This window comes from Camponotus vicinus, unplaced genomic scaffold, assembly GCF_025532165.1.
Source record: "Camponotus vicinus isolate PSW18456_S1 unplaced genomic scaffold, iyCamVici1.0 SCAF_13, whole genome shotgun sequence".
Lineage (NCBI taxonomy): Eukaryota > Metazoa > Arthropoda > Insecta > Hymenoptera > Formicidae > Camponotus > Camponotus vicinus.
In genome coordinates, this window is record NW_028141949.1 from 2,362,262 (window position 1) to 2,379,891 (window position 17,630).

Sequence of the window (17,630 nt, forward strand, 5' to 3'; positions counted from 1 at the left end):
ATTGAAAGTTTAATTTGTAAATTATTTCAGATGTTTTCTGGTATTTTAACGCGATTAAAATCTTGCCGGATACGAATGACCTATGTATGGCTAGGAAAGGATATCAAAAATATATGCGGTGCTGAAGAGTTAAATCTCTAATGAGCTATAGTTTGTTATGAATCAACTAAGATAAATTGTTCAATTAAGCATAAGCCATTGATCATTCAGCAAGTCTACATAGTACCCTGAAAAATAGTGTGAATATCAAATTTTAAAAAATACATACAATTTGTGATAATGCCGATTTTTTAAATCATTCATTAAAAATGGCTGTCCCTTTTCTGAATCACAAATTCTAAAAGTACCAGAGACAAGTATCAGAAATGTCGGGATATATATATTCGGCAACATTTCATTCTCGTAAAAAATCTCCTATAATATATCAGAATATTATTTTTCCGATGTGTAGTAAGAATCGGAAATGCGTTATAAGTCATAAATTTGTATGAATTTGTATTTGTGTGCGCGTATGTGTATGTGTCTGTATGTGCACGCATGTGACGTGTGATTGCGTGCTATGGTGAAGAGTATGAACGTATACATATGTGTGAAATAGAAAGAAGCAAAAATAGAATGTGTGTATACGTTCATGTACTAGGTAGGTTAGATTAAGTTAGATCAGAGTTGGGAGAAAGTTACTTTATAAAAGTAACTCGTTGCCGAATTTAAAATAACTTGTTACTGTAACTCGTTAACGTCACCGTTACTAGTAACGAGTCATTGCAATCTCGTTAAGTTTTTCTTAACGCCATTGCAAGACCAAGTCATATATAAAATGCACACGCATAAAATTTACACTATTAAAATTTTTTTATATTATATATATATATATATATATATATATATATATATATATATAATATAAAGACAATATAATTTTGATTTTGACATTCGAAAGATTTTTTTAATTATTAGTTTCTTGGAAATATGTGATTAAAATTGTCTCTTCGCGCCTTTAACTTTATGTGAATATTTTAAAATCTTGTGATACGCTAATTTATGAGCTTTTTAAATTAGTTCTAAAATTTTATAAGAATTATATGATATGAATTTTATAAGAATTATTATATGATCTGGTTTAAAATGAAAATCGATAAATTTTATTGAAATTAATTAATAATAATTTTTAATTCTTAAAAAAATTGAATGCTCTTTATGTTATGAAAATCAGACAAATAAAGTAGCTTCGAAAAGCAACGATACATTGGATTTTTGTTAATAACAAAATATATAGAAGTTGCATATGTATACTTTTCGTCATAGACAGAAATTTGTAATTTGTTTTGGGGTAAAAAAAAATAGTAACCGTAACGGTAACAAGTTGTACATATCACAAGTACATACATAAATTACAAGTAACGCATTACACACTTCCCAACCCTGGATTACAGATTAATGAGAAAAATAAGTAGTGTGTGTAGAGATAGATAGGTATTATAGATACCCATATTTTTTAGGTGCGGTAGTTTCTCTTCGGTAGTCGTGCAAAACATTCTGTTGAGAAAGCTCTGGATTAGAATTTGTGTGTGTCCGTATCACGTGTTACAACGTGACGTGAAGAATTCACGCGTCGCGTTACAGGCATACATACAGAGGGGCAGCTACAACCACCGCACTGCATCACCGCGACGCCCAGCGCCACGACGCAGTACGACGACTAACAAGCCTCCTTTGCTTGCCGAACTTTTCGCACTTTTGGCCGAGTGTTATTTTTTTTTGTTTCCGCTTTTTTTCTTTTTTTTTTACACACATAGTCGAGCGATCTATATCATTTACCAAATCAGAAAGATGCCAATGTCTCGGCTTTTAACGACGGATTTTACAACTGTCTGATAATGTCGCGTCTTATCACTCAAAAAAATGATCTTGCAACTGCAGCAGCGATTTTCTAGATGAAGAGAAATTAACTAAGACAGATAAATGATTTGCGCTTTTTTATTGTATGCTTAATTGATATAAATGAGTTCGAGGACGGAATTTATATCTGCTGTTAATGAAAATTAGAAAAAAATTTTTCTGTGTGACGTCTATCCATGTTAAGATTATTATTTATAAGTTGTAAAGTTTGACGGTGGTACACAGAAAAATTGTTTCTCATAAAAATCGTTCTAACTGTAGCATAGAAACTTTTATATTTATCTAACGTAAGTGCGGTGATTAATATTTAGCAGTGCGATCTAAATTTGCCAAGAGGTATTATTAGAATTTTCTGCTATAAATTCTACATTCTACAAACAATGCTTTACGAGATGCAAAAATAACTGTTACGACACCTAGAAATCTACTTACATTGGCAAAACATTTTTTTGAGTAATTACAAGTCACAAGTTAGCGTCGCGTCGATTGTCGTATCGTCTCTGTGTGAGTTTTTTTACCAAAATAAGTGTTAGAGCAACAATCCGATAATGTCATATTTTTTTTCTCAATGATAGTATCTTTTTTTTATTCTCTTTCATTATATTTGCAGAGCACTTTCATAGAGCCCGAATCTATGCCCGGAGTTTATACTGTCTGGAATCATATAAATGCACATATTATACAATAAAGACAGAGACAAATTCTTTATCTTCTAGGAACATTCTGCTTTGCATACCGCATGATCTCTACACAAAGTATTCTCGATTAGTAAGGGAGGAGCTGCAACGATTCTCCTTCTGCTGCCTTTTTTGCGCGCGAAAAATCAGCGTTATTCGCGATAAATTATAAAATAAGGCGTAATAAGATAGTAGATGTAAGATATATATAAAGATAGCAGGTGTAAGATATATATAAAATATAATAGACGTACAAATATATAATAAATATAATAAAATATATAAAATATATATAATTGATGTACAAATGATATACGATGCAAATTGATGAGATTAATTTGATGTAATAAATCTTATTGTTGAACAGTTTCTTATTCAGTCAAATATGATCTGCTGTCAAAACGTGCCAATAGAAATATAGACGCTGAAGGTATACAGTGCAGTCCTATCTTATCAGATATTGACAATAGAAGTCGAGTAAGCCTGACATCATGGCATGACGACGAAAATATAACAAGGATATGATACACTCAATAAATATAGTTATATTAATATTGTATAAGGACAAAAATACAAAATGAATTTCACAAGTATTATTGTAATGCTATCAATAAGTCACCAGTTATTTGTAATTTGCTATTCATATATAAATGTAATATGTAATATAACATATTTTATATTCCAATAGTTATGTTACACAAGCGATTGGCCCAATTAAATAAATAAAATTAAATATATAATTAATTTATTTAATTAAAAAAAAATGCAAAATTTTATATTAAAAGAATTAAAGTCTTATTTTGCCTCTCAAATAAGCGGTAACAGGAACTTGAATAAACGAGAAATTAGTCGTATTTCTCAGCCTCTCAAATAAGCTGACAGAAACTTGATAATGAGAAAAATGCGATAATTATTTTAACATATCTTATATGATCACCGTGTTTCTGCTATTATATCATAACAATAGACCACCTACTGTGTTTCTGCTATTTCATAACACAATAGACCACCTACTGTGTTATTATTTAAGACACTGGTGCATGTTCCATTTCTGCCGTCACATATGTACTTATGGAATACTTAAACATAATTTTTAATTACTACATTCTGTTAACACTTTATGACGTCATGTTATGCTTAGTGTTGCTTTATTTTCTGTTGAAATATTGAGTGTTCTAATACACACACGTACATAATGTTCAAATTCTATTCTTTTTATGACAGGAAGTTCTATTCAATTCTTGTAGCATTTTGTTTCTAGTACATCATGATGCAGGCCTGCTCGTTTTTTGTTGTTTTTCTGTCGACACTAATTAAAATGGCAGATCATTCTCGTTGCTTCCGGAAATGCATAATAGTTGCAACGTAATATGTAGTACATAATTTGTAATATATCAAGAAAAATCATAAATAAGTGAAAAATGAATCGTAAAAAGCATATGTGAGAAATAAATAGAATTAGAAGTCGGTCGTCCTTGTTAAACAATTAACTGTATGGATATAATTATATTTAGCAAAATTAGAATAATGTAAATCATATTACATTGACAAAAATACAAGAAATCCATAATAATGCATAAATATGTATATATGCATGAAGTGTCAAATATTAACCAACTGCGTAAACAATTCATATAAACTACTTCAAGGAGAATTCGCACTCATAAAAAATTATTCGTATCGATAGATTTTGATTAAAACGACAGCAGAGGAGTTTCGTCTTGAGCGCAAAGGATCCAAAGATTTCCTTGCTACGCCGCTAAATTTACGAGGCAAATCGATCGTTTGCATGAACATCTGATTTCATCCTATATTTTCATTTTTTGTCACATTTATTGTCATATCTTAAATAGAAAAGCAAAAAAAAAACCTTTACCAATAAAAAAAGTCAATAATTTATTGTTTACTCTTAGAATATAAAATTTATTGTTAATAATATGTATTTATAGTAATTAATTTATAGTAGCAATTTTTTTCTTTTTAGACATCTCCCTAAATTTTAAATATTACATTGTTAATTACTAATATATGTACAATTAATAGTAATAATGAACTAATGATTCATAATCAATTATTTTGGTAGTACAATCTGAGATATTTAAAAAATAAGTTAATAATTTAATAATGTTTAAATGAAATTTTTTAATTTACTATTATAGCCTTTACTATGTTAACTCTGTCATCCTATACATTCTTGAGAAAGTAATCTTATAACTATTTTTATATTTTGCTGTTGTTTATTTATCAAGTTGAGATAGCATTTCATTATAGAAGCTATAGATATACTATTGATGTTTCAGTTATTATTTATTTATTCATAAAGAATAACTTTACTTGTTATTAGCAAGATAAAAATGATAAAACTAATTTAAGATTGTTTTATATTTTAGTTTTTGATTATATATAATAAATTTAGCATTAGTTTTAACTTTCAAGACATAATGTAACATTTTCATTATTATAGTAATATCAATTAAATCAGCTGCTAACGGCGGACTGCTGTTTAATATTTAATTATTGTTCATTTAAAAATATTCAATATCAAAATATTTTTTTTTATTTTAATATTAAACTTTCTGGAAGAGTAGAAATAAGATAAAATTAAAATCAAAACAATTATTCATTAATTATTTCTATTAAAAAGAATAAAAGTAAAAAGGGGAAGATAAAGATGAGGGATAACTTCGAATGTTACTTAAGACATTGAAGACATTGAAGACATACTTAAGAGATTGAATCGGTTTCACAGATCAATGTTATGTCTTGAAAGTTAGAAAGATCTTGCATGTCGTAAATTAAATGTATTTTTCGTTCGCACAGTATGAAAGAACATGACACAATAAGCAGATATGTACATGAAAAAAATGCCTTAATACATGAATGTGGCCACCTATCGAAATACCTATTCAGCACATGTGTCTTTTAATAATTTTACTTTGTTTCAAGACAATGCTGTTTATCGAGTAATTAACAATGCGAATGAAACACCTAGAAACACGTGTGGCAAATATGCTGCCACTATACATGTACATGTGAATTCATGTGTTAAAGCATTTTTGATTCGGTATATACATATCTATACGCATACAAACGAACTTTGCACTCGTCCATGATTCAACAAGCGGCTGTCAAGCATCCCTGGTGCCAACTACGCTACGAATTCTACGTCAGCGATCAGGCGGTATGCACGATTAGTGTGTTGGTACTAACGATTAGAATAGTTTAACGATAAAAACGAAACGACAACAAAACAAAAAAAGAGAAATTAAAGTAAATAAATTAAAAAAAAATAATCGGAGTAATACATTGTAGCACAGAAAATGAAAAATAGTACATATATTCAAAAAATGTAGATGCACAATATATGATCCTTGGGTTTTTCTCACTCACTTCTTTGCTTCAACATTTGGGTTTAGCAAGAAAGCAATGGTGATGATTGGTCGTGGTAGCGGATAATGAACTTGTTCAATTATCATTGAACCGTTCATTCGCGTTGATATCATTAATGGAATTTTGAGACTTACTTGACAAGCATTACGTCTGAGAGCTCTGTTTTCACACCTTGCTTCTTTGGCTCGTATTCCGCTATCATCGGGCGCATTGGCGTTTTCTGTAACAGAACAAATTTAAAAAAATGAGCCAATTAATTAATATGTAATGTGAATCAATTAAATGAGGGTGCATTGGAATTCGAATATATTGAGATTTTTTGAACGTGGAAATTAAGACTATATTTTCAATGTAATTTTATTTAAAAAAATTAATTTATTTTATGGACATTACAATATTAAATGAAAAGAAATGGTTCATATAATCCAATTAAATATTTGATCCTAATTTTTTTGATAAAGCAGCGAATAGCTCGAGCGATGCATAGTAAGGCAAATCAACTCATCTCATTTGATGCCGTGAAAAATACACACACGCATATACTCACACGCATACACACGCACACACACATATTTGTATAACATTCACCCCAATGTGTAGATGATCGTCTTCCATTGTCGACAGCGAGCTCATTTCCACGTCGTGAGCACTATTAGTGTTCCCCATTCTCGTTTCCAGCTCTTCTTCACTCTTGGAATAAATATTCTCGATAAACGCGCGCAAACACACCACTGAGACTTTGCCAAAGCATAAATATTGTCACTTGGTACCACGAGTAATTATTCGATTGGTGTTATCAATATTTGGAGTTCACTTCTAAAGCAACACTCGACATGTACCTTCTTTCTTTAATCAATCAATGCAATCGTAGAAAACGCATCACCAATGAACAAAATCAGATCACGAGATCAGGAATAACGTGGAATCACTTAAATAAACTTTTTCTTTTTGCAGAAACATGTTCCTCCGGGAAATAATCGAGGAAGGGTCCCGGTCGCGTCTAGATCCACATGCACGTTTGTTTCGTGGCTCGAAGATGCGCGTGATGAGGCGCGAGGACGAGAAGTCTATCTTAAGATACCCCACCTACGGCACGGTGTCCGGACAAGAATGCGAAAATCGACGTCAACGTGGCATAAAACGAATATGTTACGACGAACATCTATAGCCGGTGGAACCAAACTACATGTCCGCACCGTGTTCTGGATGTCGCGTATCGCATACGCTTACTGTCCGGTTCATCCCTATGTACGGCGCCGCGTTCGGCGCCAAAAAGCGCGACTACCGTTGCCAAACCTTTTGGCAATGCCAGAGGACAGGCTCTTTATATACCAAACGACTACGAAAATAGGAAGAGCAAGCAGACGCCCCGCTCGCGTTTCACGTGAACCGCGCGTCTCCACCGACCATCTGACCGCTAATCAGGTTTAACAGGATTTATTTGAACGGTGTGACAGACGGACCTCGTTATCAGCTGCCTTTACGTGGTTTGGCTCGCGAATTAGAGGACATCTGACCACTTTGCGATCATTATTTTATATTAAAACGCGAAAATTCGTCTATCTATTTATGGCGCAATTCGAACCCGGTCAAGATATGTATCAACCTAATATTATGTCGTGAAAACGATAAAGCTGGATAAGATACTATTTTACATCCAAAGTGTCCCATTTTTAAAGGCAACAGCTGTATATCTTCTAAATTTGATGTCAAAAAATGTTTCAAATAAAATATATATTTATTTGACAGAGGGAAAAGAGTTGATCATTTTAAATTTTAATTTGACTTTAACATCATTTGTCCAAGACCTCGCAAATTATTCAACTTTTTCCATCCTACCTTTATATCTATTTATACCGAATATTGCGAGGAATCGATTTATATGAAAAAGATAGAAAGTCAATTTAAAAATTCTAAATTGACTTTTATATGATCTTAATTAAAATTTAAAATTCAATTTTTTTCTCCCTCAAAAATTTATAAATTTTGTTTGAAATATTTTTTTATATGATATACATCAAGTTTTAAAGATACATAGCTATTTCTCTATTAAAATAGAATATTCTGTATATTATTATTTATACTTTTATATCACAATTTTATATTATAATCGAATACAAATCTATCTCTGGTTGCAAATCAGTTAGCGATATAGCAAGTGATTTATTTGCTTGATATATAATTTGCCACATAATTAATGTAATTCGATTTTAATCTTGCTTAAAATGACAAGCGTTTTATGTAAATTATAAAATTGTTACGAATAATTTGGAAACACCATTTTTACTGTGTTTTAAGTGTAATATGAATATAAAAAAAAATCTTTTACGTTGCAACGTGCAAAAATAGAGTTCCTTAAAACCTTGAGAGAAAATTCGTGAAAGAGTATAGGAGACTATTAATAAATGAATCAATACATAACACATATCCTTCTTTATGTATTTTAAGGTTTATGTGTCATAAGGTTTCGATAATAATTTTATCTACGTACATTGGTGTACTTCTATTAAATACAATTCTTATTAAGCGATTTTTTTGAAGTGTCGCTGAAATCTGATTCAAATTTCTTAATTAGATTTTTTTCATGGTAATGAATACATATCAATGTCACTAAGAAAAGAAATATATGTGTCTCTGCCATAGCTACTATAATATTCTCCTTGTCTGCAAGTATAAAGATAATATTCGTTTTTTAAATAAATTTGATAATCCACTTATGTACATGGCTAAAGAAACATTAGTAAAGGTAAACTTTCCATTAAGTATATATTTTATTATCACTATATTATTTAATTAATAGTGTTATTAATTATTATTAATAATATAATTAAACAACCAATAACTTTTCGTGCCTGTATAATGGTTTTTTAATTGAAATTATTAAATTTTTTAATAAAATTCTCGAGACTATATTTTTCAATTACATGCTTGATTTCGAAGCACGTGACAAACTGTCAATGAGTAATGTTCTGTCATGCTCTAATCATGCGATAAGCGGAAATCTCGGAAAGTAATTGTGAGTTTGAATTAGCTTGATCAGCTAACAGGAAGAAGGAAGGGATAAAGCGATATCAAAATGGGGGAACTAAGCGACCACGGCCTTGAAGGCTAATCGCACGATCGTTGTGTCATTGTGGAATATGCATATATATACATTTTACAGCAAACGTCGGTATGAGATAACAAGGCCGAGTCGTTATAATCATCAAATGAGCACTGATATTGAATAATCCTGCTAATTACCGTCAGTATATTAATTTTTAGATTATTGCTTCACATGCGCGTAATAATCCAGATAACCAACCGTCTGTGACGTTGCTATCATGTCGCCAATAATTATTGAAGTAGCTAGCTTAAAAAAAAACTATGGACAAGATACGACAATATTGTGATTGTCATGTTGAACTTACGTGAATTCTAATCTTAAGAACAGTAAATTGACGCAAGTTGTTAATACCGATTTATTATTCGCAAAGAAAAATGATTTGTGACGACAAAGCATTGTCGACTAACAGCATATTGATAATTGTCAGACGATTGACATCACGAAAGGAACTATATTTTAACATTATTCCATACGTCTTCTTGATGAATATAATGACATTATTAAATAAATAATAAAATAACTTAATTCATAAAATTCAAGATGTCATTTATATACATATACGTACATAATTAAAAACTTTCATATTACATCTTAAATAGATATAAAAAAAACATTGTGTCAAAAATTAAACTGATAAGGAAAATTGTATTTTTAATATTTCTAACTTTGTATTATTTCGCTTTGCAGATTTTATTTATATTCTTTATCTATATATTTTTATTAAAAAACTCGGATAGATAGCACATAATGCATCGCATAGTAATGAATGAACTTTGTACACATTAAATTTTAAAAGCTAAATACACTGTCTCCATGTTAAAAAAATGCCGCAATTTCATAAAATTATTAATACTTTGTTGAGACAACAAGTTACAATCAAAAAAATTCTTTTAGTTTGAAAACATATACGTAATAACAAATGAGAATCATTATATATTTGTATTGTTGTCGTCACATATTACTATCATAATGCTCTAGACAAACTAACGATTATTGTATTACTGATAACATGACGTACTAGTATCGTCTATTTGCTCTTGAAATTTCATTAATTGATTACTTGTGTAAACATTCATGCTTACATTCAATAATGCGTTCTATTATATATACATTAAAATAAAACGTAGACTAAGATTTTTATGAAACAACGATTTTAGACCATATTTCAATTGAACGCATCTAATATTTCAAGTTAGCAAATGTATAGTAAGTATATAACAATACAGTGCATTATTTTACTCACTATGCTAAATCACTGCTCGTTCACTCTGGTTCTGAATATGGCATAAAATTATCTATACCCAGATAACCAAACGTAATTAATTATATTGATTAATCATATTGTGCTGTCATGTTGCCAACAATTGTATTATTGTCAACAATTATTGGCAATATGACAGCGACCTTACAGACAAGGTAAGCATTATCTGGATCGTAAAAGTTTTTGCGTCATGTTTACCAAAATAATGAATTTTGGTAAACATGACGCAGGTACAAAATAATAAATTTTATACCTCGATGATTAAAACAAATCAAATTTAGCTACGTACAGATAAGATCGGCTTGATTAAAATATTAAAAAGTGTGCTAAAAATGTTACAAGTTTTTTTTTACACGCATGTCACTTTTTATTTTCTTATTTTATTTATATTTATTATCTTTATATGTTATTTAACTTTAAAGAAATGTCTACTGATATACATATATAGATATTGTAATAGCTTGTTATAGGTATTGTAATAACTATATATAAGTATATGCAAACGAATATAAATGTATTAATTTTTACATGTTATTTTAAGAATTATACATCTTGTTTTTTGGGCTTCGAAGACAAATACAGATTTTCCGTTTAACGATTAAAATTTGGATCAATCAAACTCGACAAGCTGTTATATATTAATTTGATTATCGCCAACGACGTATTTGGCATGGAATTATTCCGTACGAAACGTTTCGTCGATTGACTCAAGTGTCAATATATAGCTGTATCTAAATATAAAGTCGCGTTAATAAGCGGATCCGAAATCATAAATCGGCCCAATGGGCTCTCTATTGGGCAAAATTACGACATATTAGAGGTCGAGGCTATTGCGATTCTTTCTGCACAAAGCGTGTAATATTTAATACCGACTCCAATAACGATGAATTGCAAAGCTCGATCTATGAATGCCGCCTACCTACTCTCTGTATGTCATCTGCATACTTCATCAACTAATATCATGATATGAAGCGTGGAGTCAATGTAGCGGCGACAGTGATAGCAATGAAATAGCGAATTAACAAATCTAACAGCAACGTCACATCCTCATCCCGACAAACGGTACGTTACGCACGATACGTTACGCATGGTTGCATTCGCGTGGGAGTTTCGCACTCTTGTCTCTGCTGCTATTTTTGAATTATGCGTGCACATATTTTATGCAGCAGTGCTTCTTAAACTGAAGTATGCTAAAGAAAAAAATCTGAGTCGTCAAAAGTTTTTAACATGCAAAGGAAAGATTTCGTTTTTTGTGTTTCATGCTTAAAGCTTTGGTCATTTTTGAAAAATCATATTGCATTAAAATATCAGAAATGAAATTATATGATTTTAAAATTTTTATACAATCAAGACTTTCAAAATTAAATAAACTAAAAAATTAAATTATAAAATTTTTTATTTTAAAATAAATATGCAATTACATTTTTATAATTGAAAAAGGCTGATATGTAATATGTATTTATTTAATAATAAATTTAAAAAATGTCGAGATTACTTTTAGAAAGAATGTAACGGTGAAAGGCACTCTATGAAAAAAATTCGAGAAACATATTGCACGTCATGCATTATATATACGCAACACGCTGTTAAATTGGTCCTCTTGTAGCATTGACCCTCTTTATTAAGTTGTATTATTTGACCGAATTGAGACTAGACAAATCAGATTCGTGCAATTATGCTTTGTCATTGAAGACAATGAAATAGAATTTGAAAGCGTAATAGGTACCAATGAACTAAGTATGATATTACATATAAATAATATTATCGAAACTAATATAGCTATTTTTTCCTTCATTTTCAGATCACTCTGCGATCTGTATGATCATCATCATTAATGGAAAATTTTGATTTAATCTATATTCCTTATAATAACTTTAAAATAAAAATCAGTGTACAAAAAGCTGCATATCTTTGCGCATGTACATTTGTATACTTTCTCTTTTAATCATTTAATATCACATTAGAGTTTCCATATTTTATTAAAAGAAAAATTGAACAAAAAATTTTTCATTTTTTTTAGGATAATGATTGGAGTAATAAATTCTAATGACAAAGAATTGAAGATAATCTTCTTAAAACATTCAGTATACTATTTCGAGATGACTTTATTACAAGTATGACTTTATTATAAAACTCTCGTGACTTATTTCTCGAACATTATTGAAGCTCGACAATTGAATGCTTGTCTCATGTTCTCGTTTTATATTTCATTAGGTGATTAAATACTTTCAATTGCAATGCAACTTTGATCTCAATTTTTTAGATCCTTATGTAACTTTAATTTGATGCATTTTTTTAATAGCACTTTTTCTATGTTTTTTTATATCTTATATTATAAATATAAAATTATATAATAATTATAATTATTTATAATATATATATATATATATATATATATATATATATATAATAAATAATTTTATATTATATAAAAATTTTTCTATATTTTTTCTAATAAAAATATATACACATGATATAAAAATTTTTTCAAGATAATAAATTTATGTTTTTGAAGAATAAAATTAAGTTTTATTTCTCTATTTGTATCAAACCGCGATTATTTTGTAAACAGAAATTTTAATACGCAGAGCCAAGTTACATAATTGATATATTTTGTAGTTTTGTTAAAGAAAAAAAACTTATTCATGTGAGAAAATATGAGTCATCTGCAAGATATATGTCTACTATTAATATGGCGTTTCCTCGTAAAGATGTAAAAAGGACACCGCTTACGTCGTCTTGTAATTATTTCTGAAAAGAATAGGAAAAAAGAGCATCAGGCCGTTAGTCAAAGACATCGACGAGAGGCAAAAAAGCGCCGGGTATATCAAACTCGTTGAAATAGCAATGGCGGGGACGAAGATGAAGACTAGAAAGAGGGGACGGAAGGATATAATAGGTAGAGAACGGGAGAAAGAAGGGGAAACGCGATAGGGGAGAGAGAGAAAAAAGGGGAGAGAGAGAGAGAAAGACAGAAAAAGAGAGAGAGAGGGAGAGGAAAGGTGTCAGTTGAGGAAATTTCCATGACGTAGCGTGGCGTACTCGTGTGACTTGCCATTCGTCGTTAGACATGAAACTACTTTACGAAATAAAGACGACGTGGCGATTACCGATCTGAATGTGCCAGACGGCATAAATAAAATTCTAGAAAAAAAAGAAAATCTATATATAGGATCTATATATAGAAACATTCTTACATATGTCTATTTCCTATTAGAAATATTGTCCTATAGAAGTGTTCCATCGTAAATACATTTCTCAAGACTTGGACTTTGTCTTGTGACAATTTTATTTGGAACTGTACATTTATAGCTTTACACAGAGATTTATTAAATTTATGTAGAATAAGCTGCTTTTCTATATAGCTACTGATTTGTAATTTTTTTTATAACAATGATCGGAAAACGTTTCATCTAAATAAGATAAAATTTATGAAAATTACACATACAATAATTATATAATTCAACAAAAAAATACAAAAAACTAATACTTCTCATAAATTTTTTAACATTAAATACAATCTCAATTTAAAAATCACATCACAATTTTGAGAAATTTACAGTTGCAAAATTTTAATGTATTTAAATATATTTTTTTATAATTTCGATATGTGTAATGTGTTAGAAAAATTTTATTGCAGTCAAAATTAAGTATGTATTGTTAGAATTTGTAATTTTCAAAAGAAATTTATGTCGATTATATGATTAATAAGATATTCACAATTAAATATGTATTTCTTATTATGAAAAAGTTGCGAATTAAATTATTGAGGATCTATCGAATTATTTTTAATTATATTTATTCAAATTTAAAAATTTAAAGATCTCACTAAATATGAATCCGATAAAAAAAATTGACAAATCGGTAATAATACGTAATACATTGCAATGTGTATCTTGCATAATTTGTTAATTAAAAAAACAACTGCAATTACGATTTCTAGAGATATAATTTTTATCAAACAATCCACTTTGCGATGATTCAGATACGAATAATTATTGCTTTGAAGTATCAAGAAATTCGCAACCGATCATTACTACGAATCGCTAATTCAATATTACGTGCGTATTTCACGGGAAGTCCTTTTATCTCGAGATCGGATATTAACGAAGTCATCGATTTACTGATATTGCGTAACGTAGAAAACGGATGATATGACAGTTTATAATAATAAAGCAATAAATGATAGCATTTCAAGTCGCAATCTTAGTACGGCGCATATCTCTTAGAGAATGAAGTAATTTTACTTTAAAATAAAAAAAATAGTAGTAATATTTATATAAGACAACAAAAATTTACAACCAATAATAAAACATATGAGACAATTAGTTTTAAAAAAAGACGACCAAGTATTTTTTTAAATATTCAATTTTTGGAATATTTAAAAAAAAATAAACTTGTTCGTGGTAATCAGGTATTGCATATTTAAATTTAGTCCATTTATCATATATTCTATGTCTCTCTAATATATTATATTTTTAATTAAATTAATATTAAAATTAATATATATGATCATTAATATATATGAAAAAAGAAAAAAAATATTATGCGCGTATGAAATTGTACGTTTTTGAGCATAATTTTCTAAATTTTAATTTTAATATATATCGTTAACGATTAACTTTCACAAAATTGAATGCCATGAAAAATACAGTAAAAAAGTTTCGAAATAATATAATTATGAAGAATCATATTTCAATGAAAGCCTCTTTATGACTCACGTGCACCTAATTACATTTATCAGTCGCATGCATTCATAAAGTCGTACGTACCCATAAAATGTAGCAAACTTTTTTGTGTAATTCATTCTTATTAGTTTTATATAACAATTAATTTAAATGTTCAAATATGGACTAAACATAGAAAAATATATGCCGAGTAGACTTAATATATATATATATATATATATATATATATATATATATATATATATATATATATATATATATATATATTGAGTAGAGTGCGTGCGCGCGCGCGCAGGCGCATGTCAGTGACATTTACGATTGCGCGCATTATAGCCACGTGGCGAATGCATGCAGATTCGCATAAGAAATATATACGTTCATAAAATACGTTTTTATATCAATGAATAAAATATAGTAACAAAAAAAATATTGTAAAGAAGAAAATCTTAAGTAATCTTAAATAATTCTTTTAATATTTTTCATAATTAGCAATTAAAATGCAAATTTTGTGAAAAATCGCTAAATATGTTATGTGATTTAGTGTGACTTAAAGGATTCAATAATAAATATCTAATACGTAAGTCCGTGAAAGAGCAAATAAAATTAAAATCTATTTTTTTAAACATTTTTAAAAATAATATTATTAATTCAAAAATAATATTACGTAAAGTAAAAAATATATATTGCACATTTTTATATATGTTATTTTTGCTTTATAAATATTCCGACAAAAATAGTACTTCAAGTCATTTGAAAGGTATTTAGTTCATGATATATAAAATTCCTTTTTTTAAAAAAAAGTGAGCTGATAAAAATAAATTTGAATAAGTAATATTTTTTACGATATATTTTTCTTGTAACTTGGCGTATTGTGACTTAAATACTTCGGATATAAAAAATTTTATTTCCATATTTTGAAATTTGTATGTGTACGTATACGTATGCATTATATATGTAATAAATATATAATAAATATATATAATATAAAATACACACGCAACAAATGTGCTGTGAAAAATATCTATTAAATATATATACGATTGTTTAATTTAATTAATATTTTTTACTTTACAAACTGATTCACTATATATCTCACATGCATCTCGAATTTTCTCTGCGTTCTTTTGATGAGAAATAAATTATGAATAAATTGGAAGAGAAAGTTATAAATTATAAATTCGTTAAAAATTATAAATTTGATGCGTACAAGATATTGAGAATAATAATAATTATTACTAAAATACACACTCACCTGAATTCTCTCCTTGTGTATCGGTATTACAAGATTCTTCGCTTTGTGCGACATTCTTGATGAATTTGTATTTGCGAGCTCGTTTCAGAGGTCTAATTCCAAGCTTAATTCCAAGTGTACAAACACAGATGTATATAAATATGTATATACGGCTATATATATATTTATATATGTATATACGATTCTTTCTGCTCCGACGTTCGGCGGAAATCCGATGTCGAAATTCGTTGTGGAGCAGCTATCAATAGAGAATCCAGTGAATTGCCAAATATTTACAATATTTCCGCTTATATGTGTGTATGTGTGGCCGCACGTGTACGCTTATTCATATAAGTGGGAGGAGAAAATTATATCGCGCTTGCATGCGATTACGCGTACACGCTTAAAGTTACAGCGAGACTTCGCATGCACAAACTGGTAATCATACAAGGGTATGTCTCTCAGACGAGCGCAGTGTCACACTGATCTTTCGTTCTCTTTTCGTTAACTTCCCTCCATGTGTGCATAAGATACGTATATACATCGCAGTGGAAGCGCAAACGGGGTGGGGGCAGCCGGTTGACGGGGTGGGGACGCTGGTGGGGTAGCTCGTAGGTAGATACAGGAGGGGAAGAAAGGAAAAGAATCGGTGAGGGAATGTCGGAGGATCGAGGGAGCGTTGAAAGAACACAAATCTCTCTCGAAGAATGCGAGGAATCTATGCGCACTTTTTATTGCAACTGTAAAATAGCAAATGTATCAATCATACGGGAAGTAGACGTTCGTGAAAGAGAAAGAGGGAAAAAAAGAGAGAGAGGGGAGAATCTTTTTAGTATAACTCGATATAAAATGAATGACTCGTAGATGTAATGATACTGGATTCCGAAGGACTTTAACAAGATAAAGAGCCGGTGGAAAAATACGCAAGAATGACGGTGCGCGGTACGGAAAGTTGCCTCGTGGTTTCTCCGGTTCTCCCACTCTCCGAAAGAAGGTATCCTCTTCGTCCTCTCCGCTTCTCTTCTCCAGCCGAGCGATCCAGCAATCTCTCTCCCTCCAAATCTGGCCTACCGAGTTTTCACAATGTCCAGATATGTCTCGCCGAACTTCGCTGCACCTTTCGTAATCATTATTTTGACAAGGATCTCTTACGTAATCGGCTTCAATATAGTTGTTCGCTATTTTTTTATCTTAGGATTTTATATTCCAGCTGTTATCTCTCGAATAATCCGAATGAATAAATAAAGGATATATTTTTAAATGATGAGAAATACGTGCAAAATATCTTTTAGCGATATTTAAAGGGAACGTAGTTTCGATTAAATACGCTGGGACTTTTTGATAGCGCGCGGTTCTAGACTCTTGAACGTATAAAAGC

At 29.8% G+C, this 17,630-nt stretch overlaps 1 protein-coding gene across 4 annotated transcripts in view; it reads right to left on the reverse strand.

The window, feature by feature from the left end:
* The window catches only part of LOC145964297 (proton-coupled amino acid transporter-like protein pathetic), a 26,320-nt gene extending 9,556 nt beyond the window's left edge, over nucleotides 1–16,764 (reverse strand). Inside the window, exons 1-4 of one of the 4 annotated variants that reach the window (XM_083086896.1) lie at nucleotides 16,274–16,313; nucleotides 6,101–6,186; nucleotides 1,634–2,553; nucleotides 1,487–1,536 (exon numbers count right to left, since the gene is read on the reverse strand). In XM_083086896.1, the coding sequence (XP_082943022.1) occupies nucleotides 1,487–1,536; nucleotides 1,634–1,663 (80 nt within the window). In that variant the 5' untranslated portion in view covers nucleotides 1,664–2,553; nucleotides 6,101–6,186; nucleotides 16,274–16,313. Of the gene's footprint in view, nucleotides 1–1,486; nucleotides 1,537–1,633; nucleotides 2,554–6,100; nucleotides 6,187–6,554; nucleotides 7,283–16,273 lie in introns of those variants that run through there. The other 3 variants (XM_083086897.1, XM_083086895.1, XM_083086894.1) reach the window with 3 other exon arrangements.
* Between the last annotated feature and the right edge of the window lie 866 nt (nucleotides 16,765–17,630).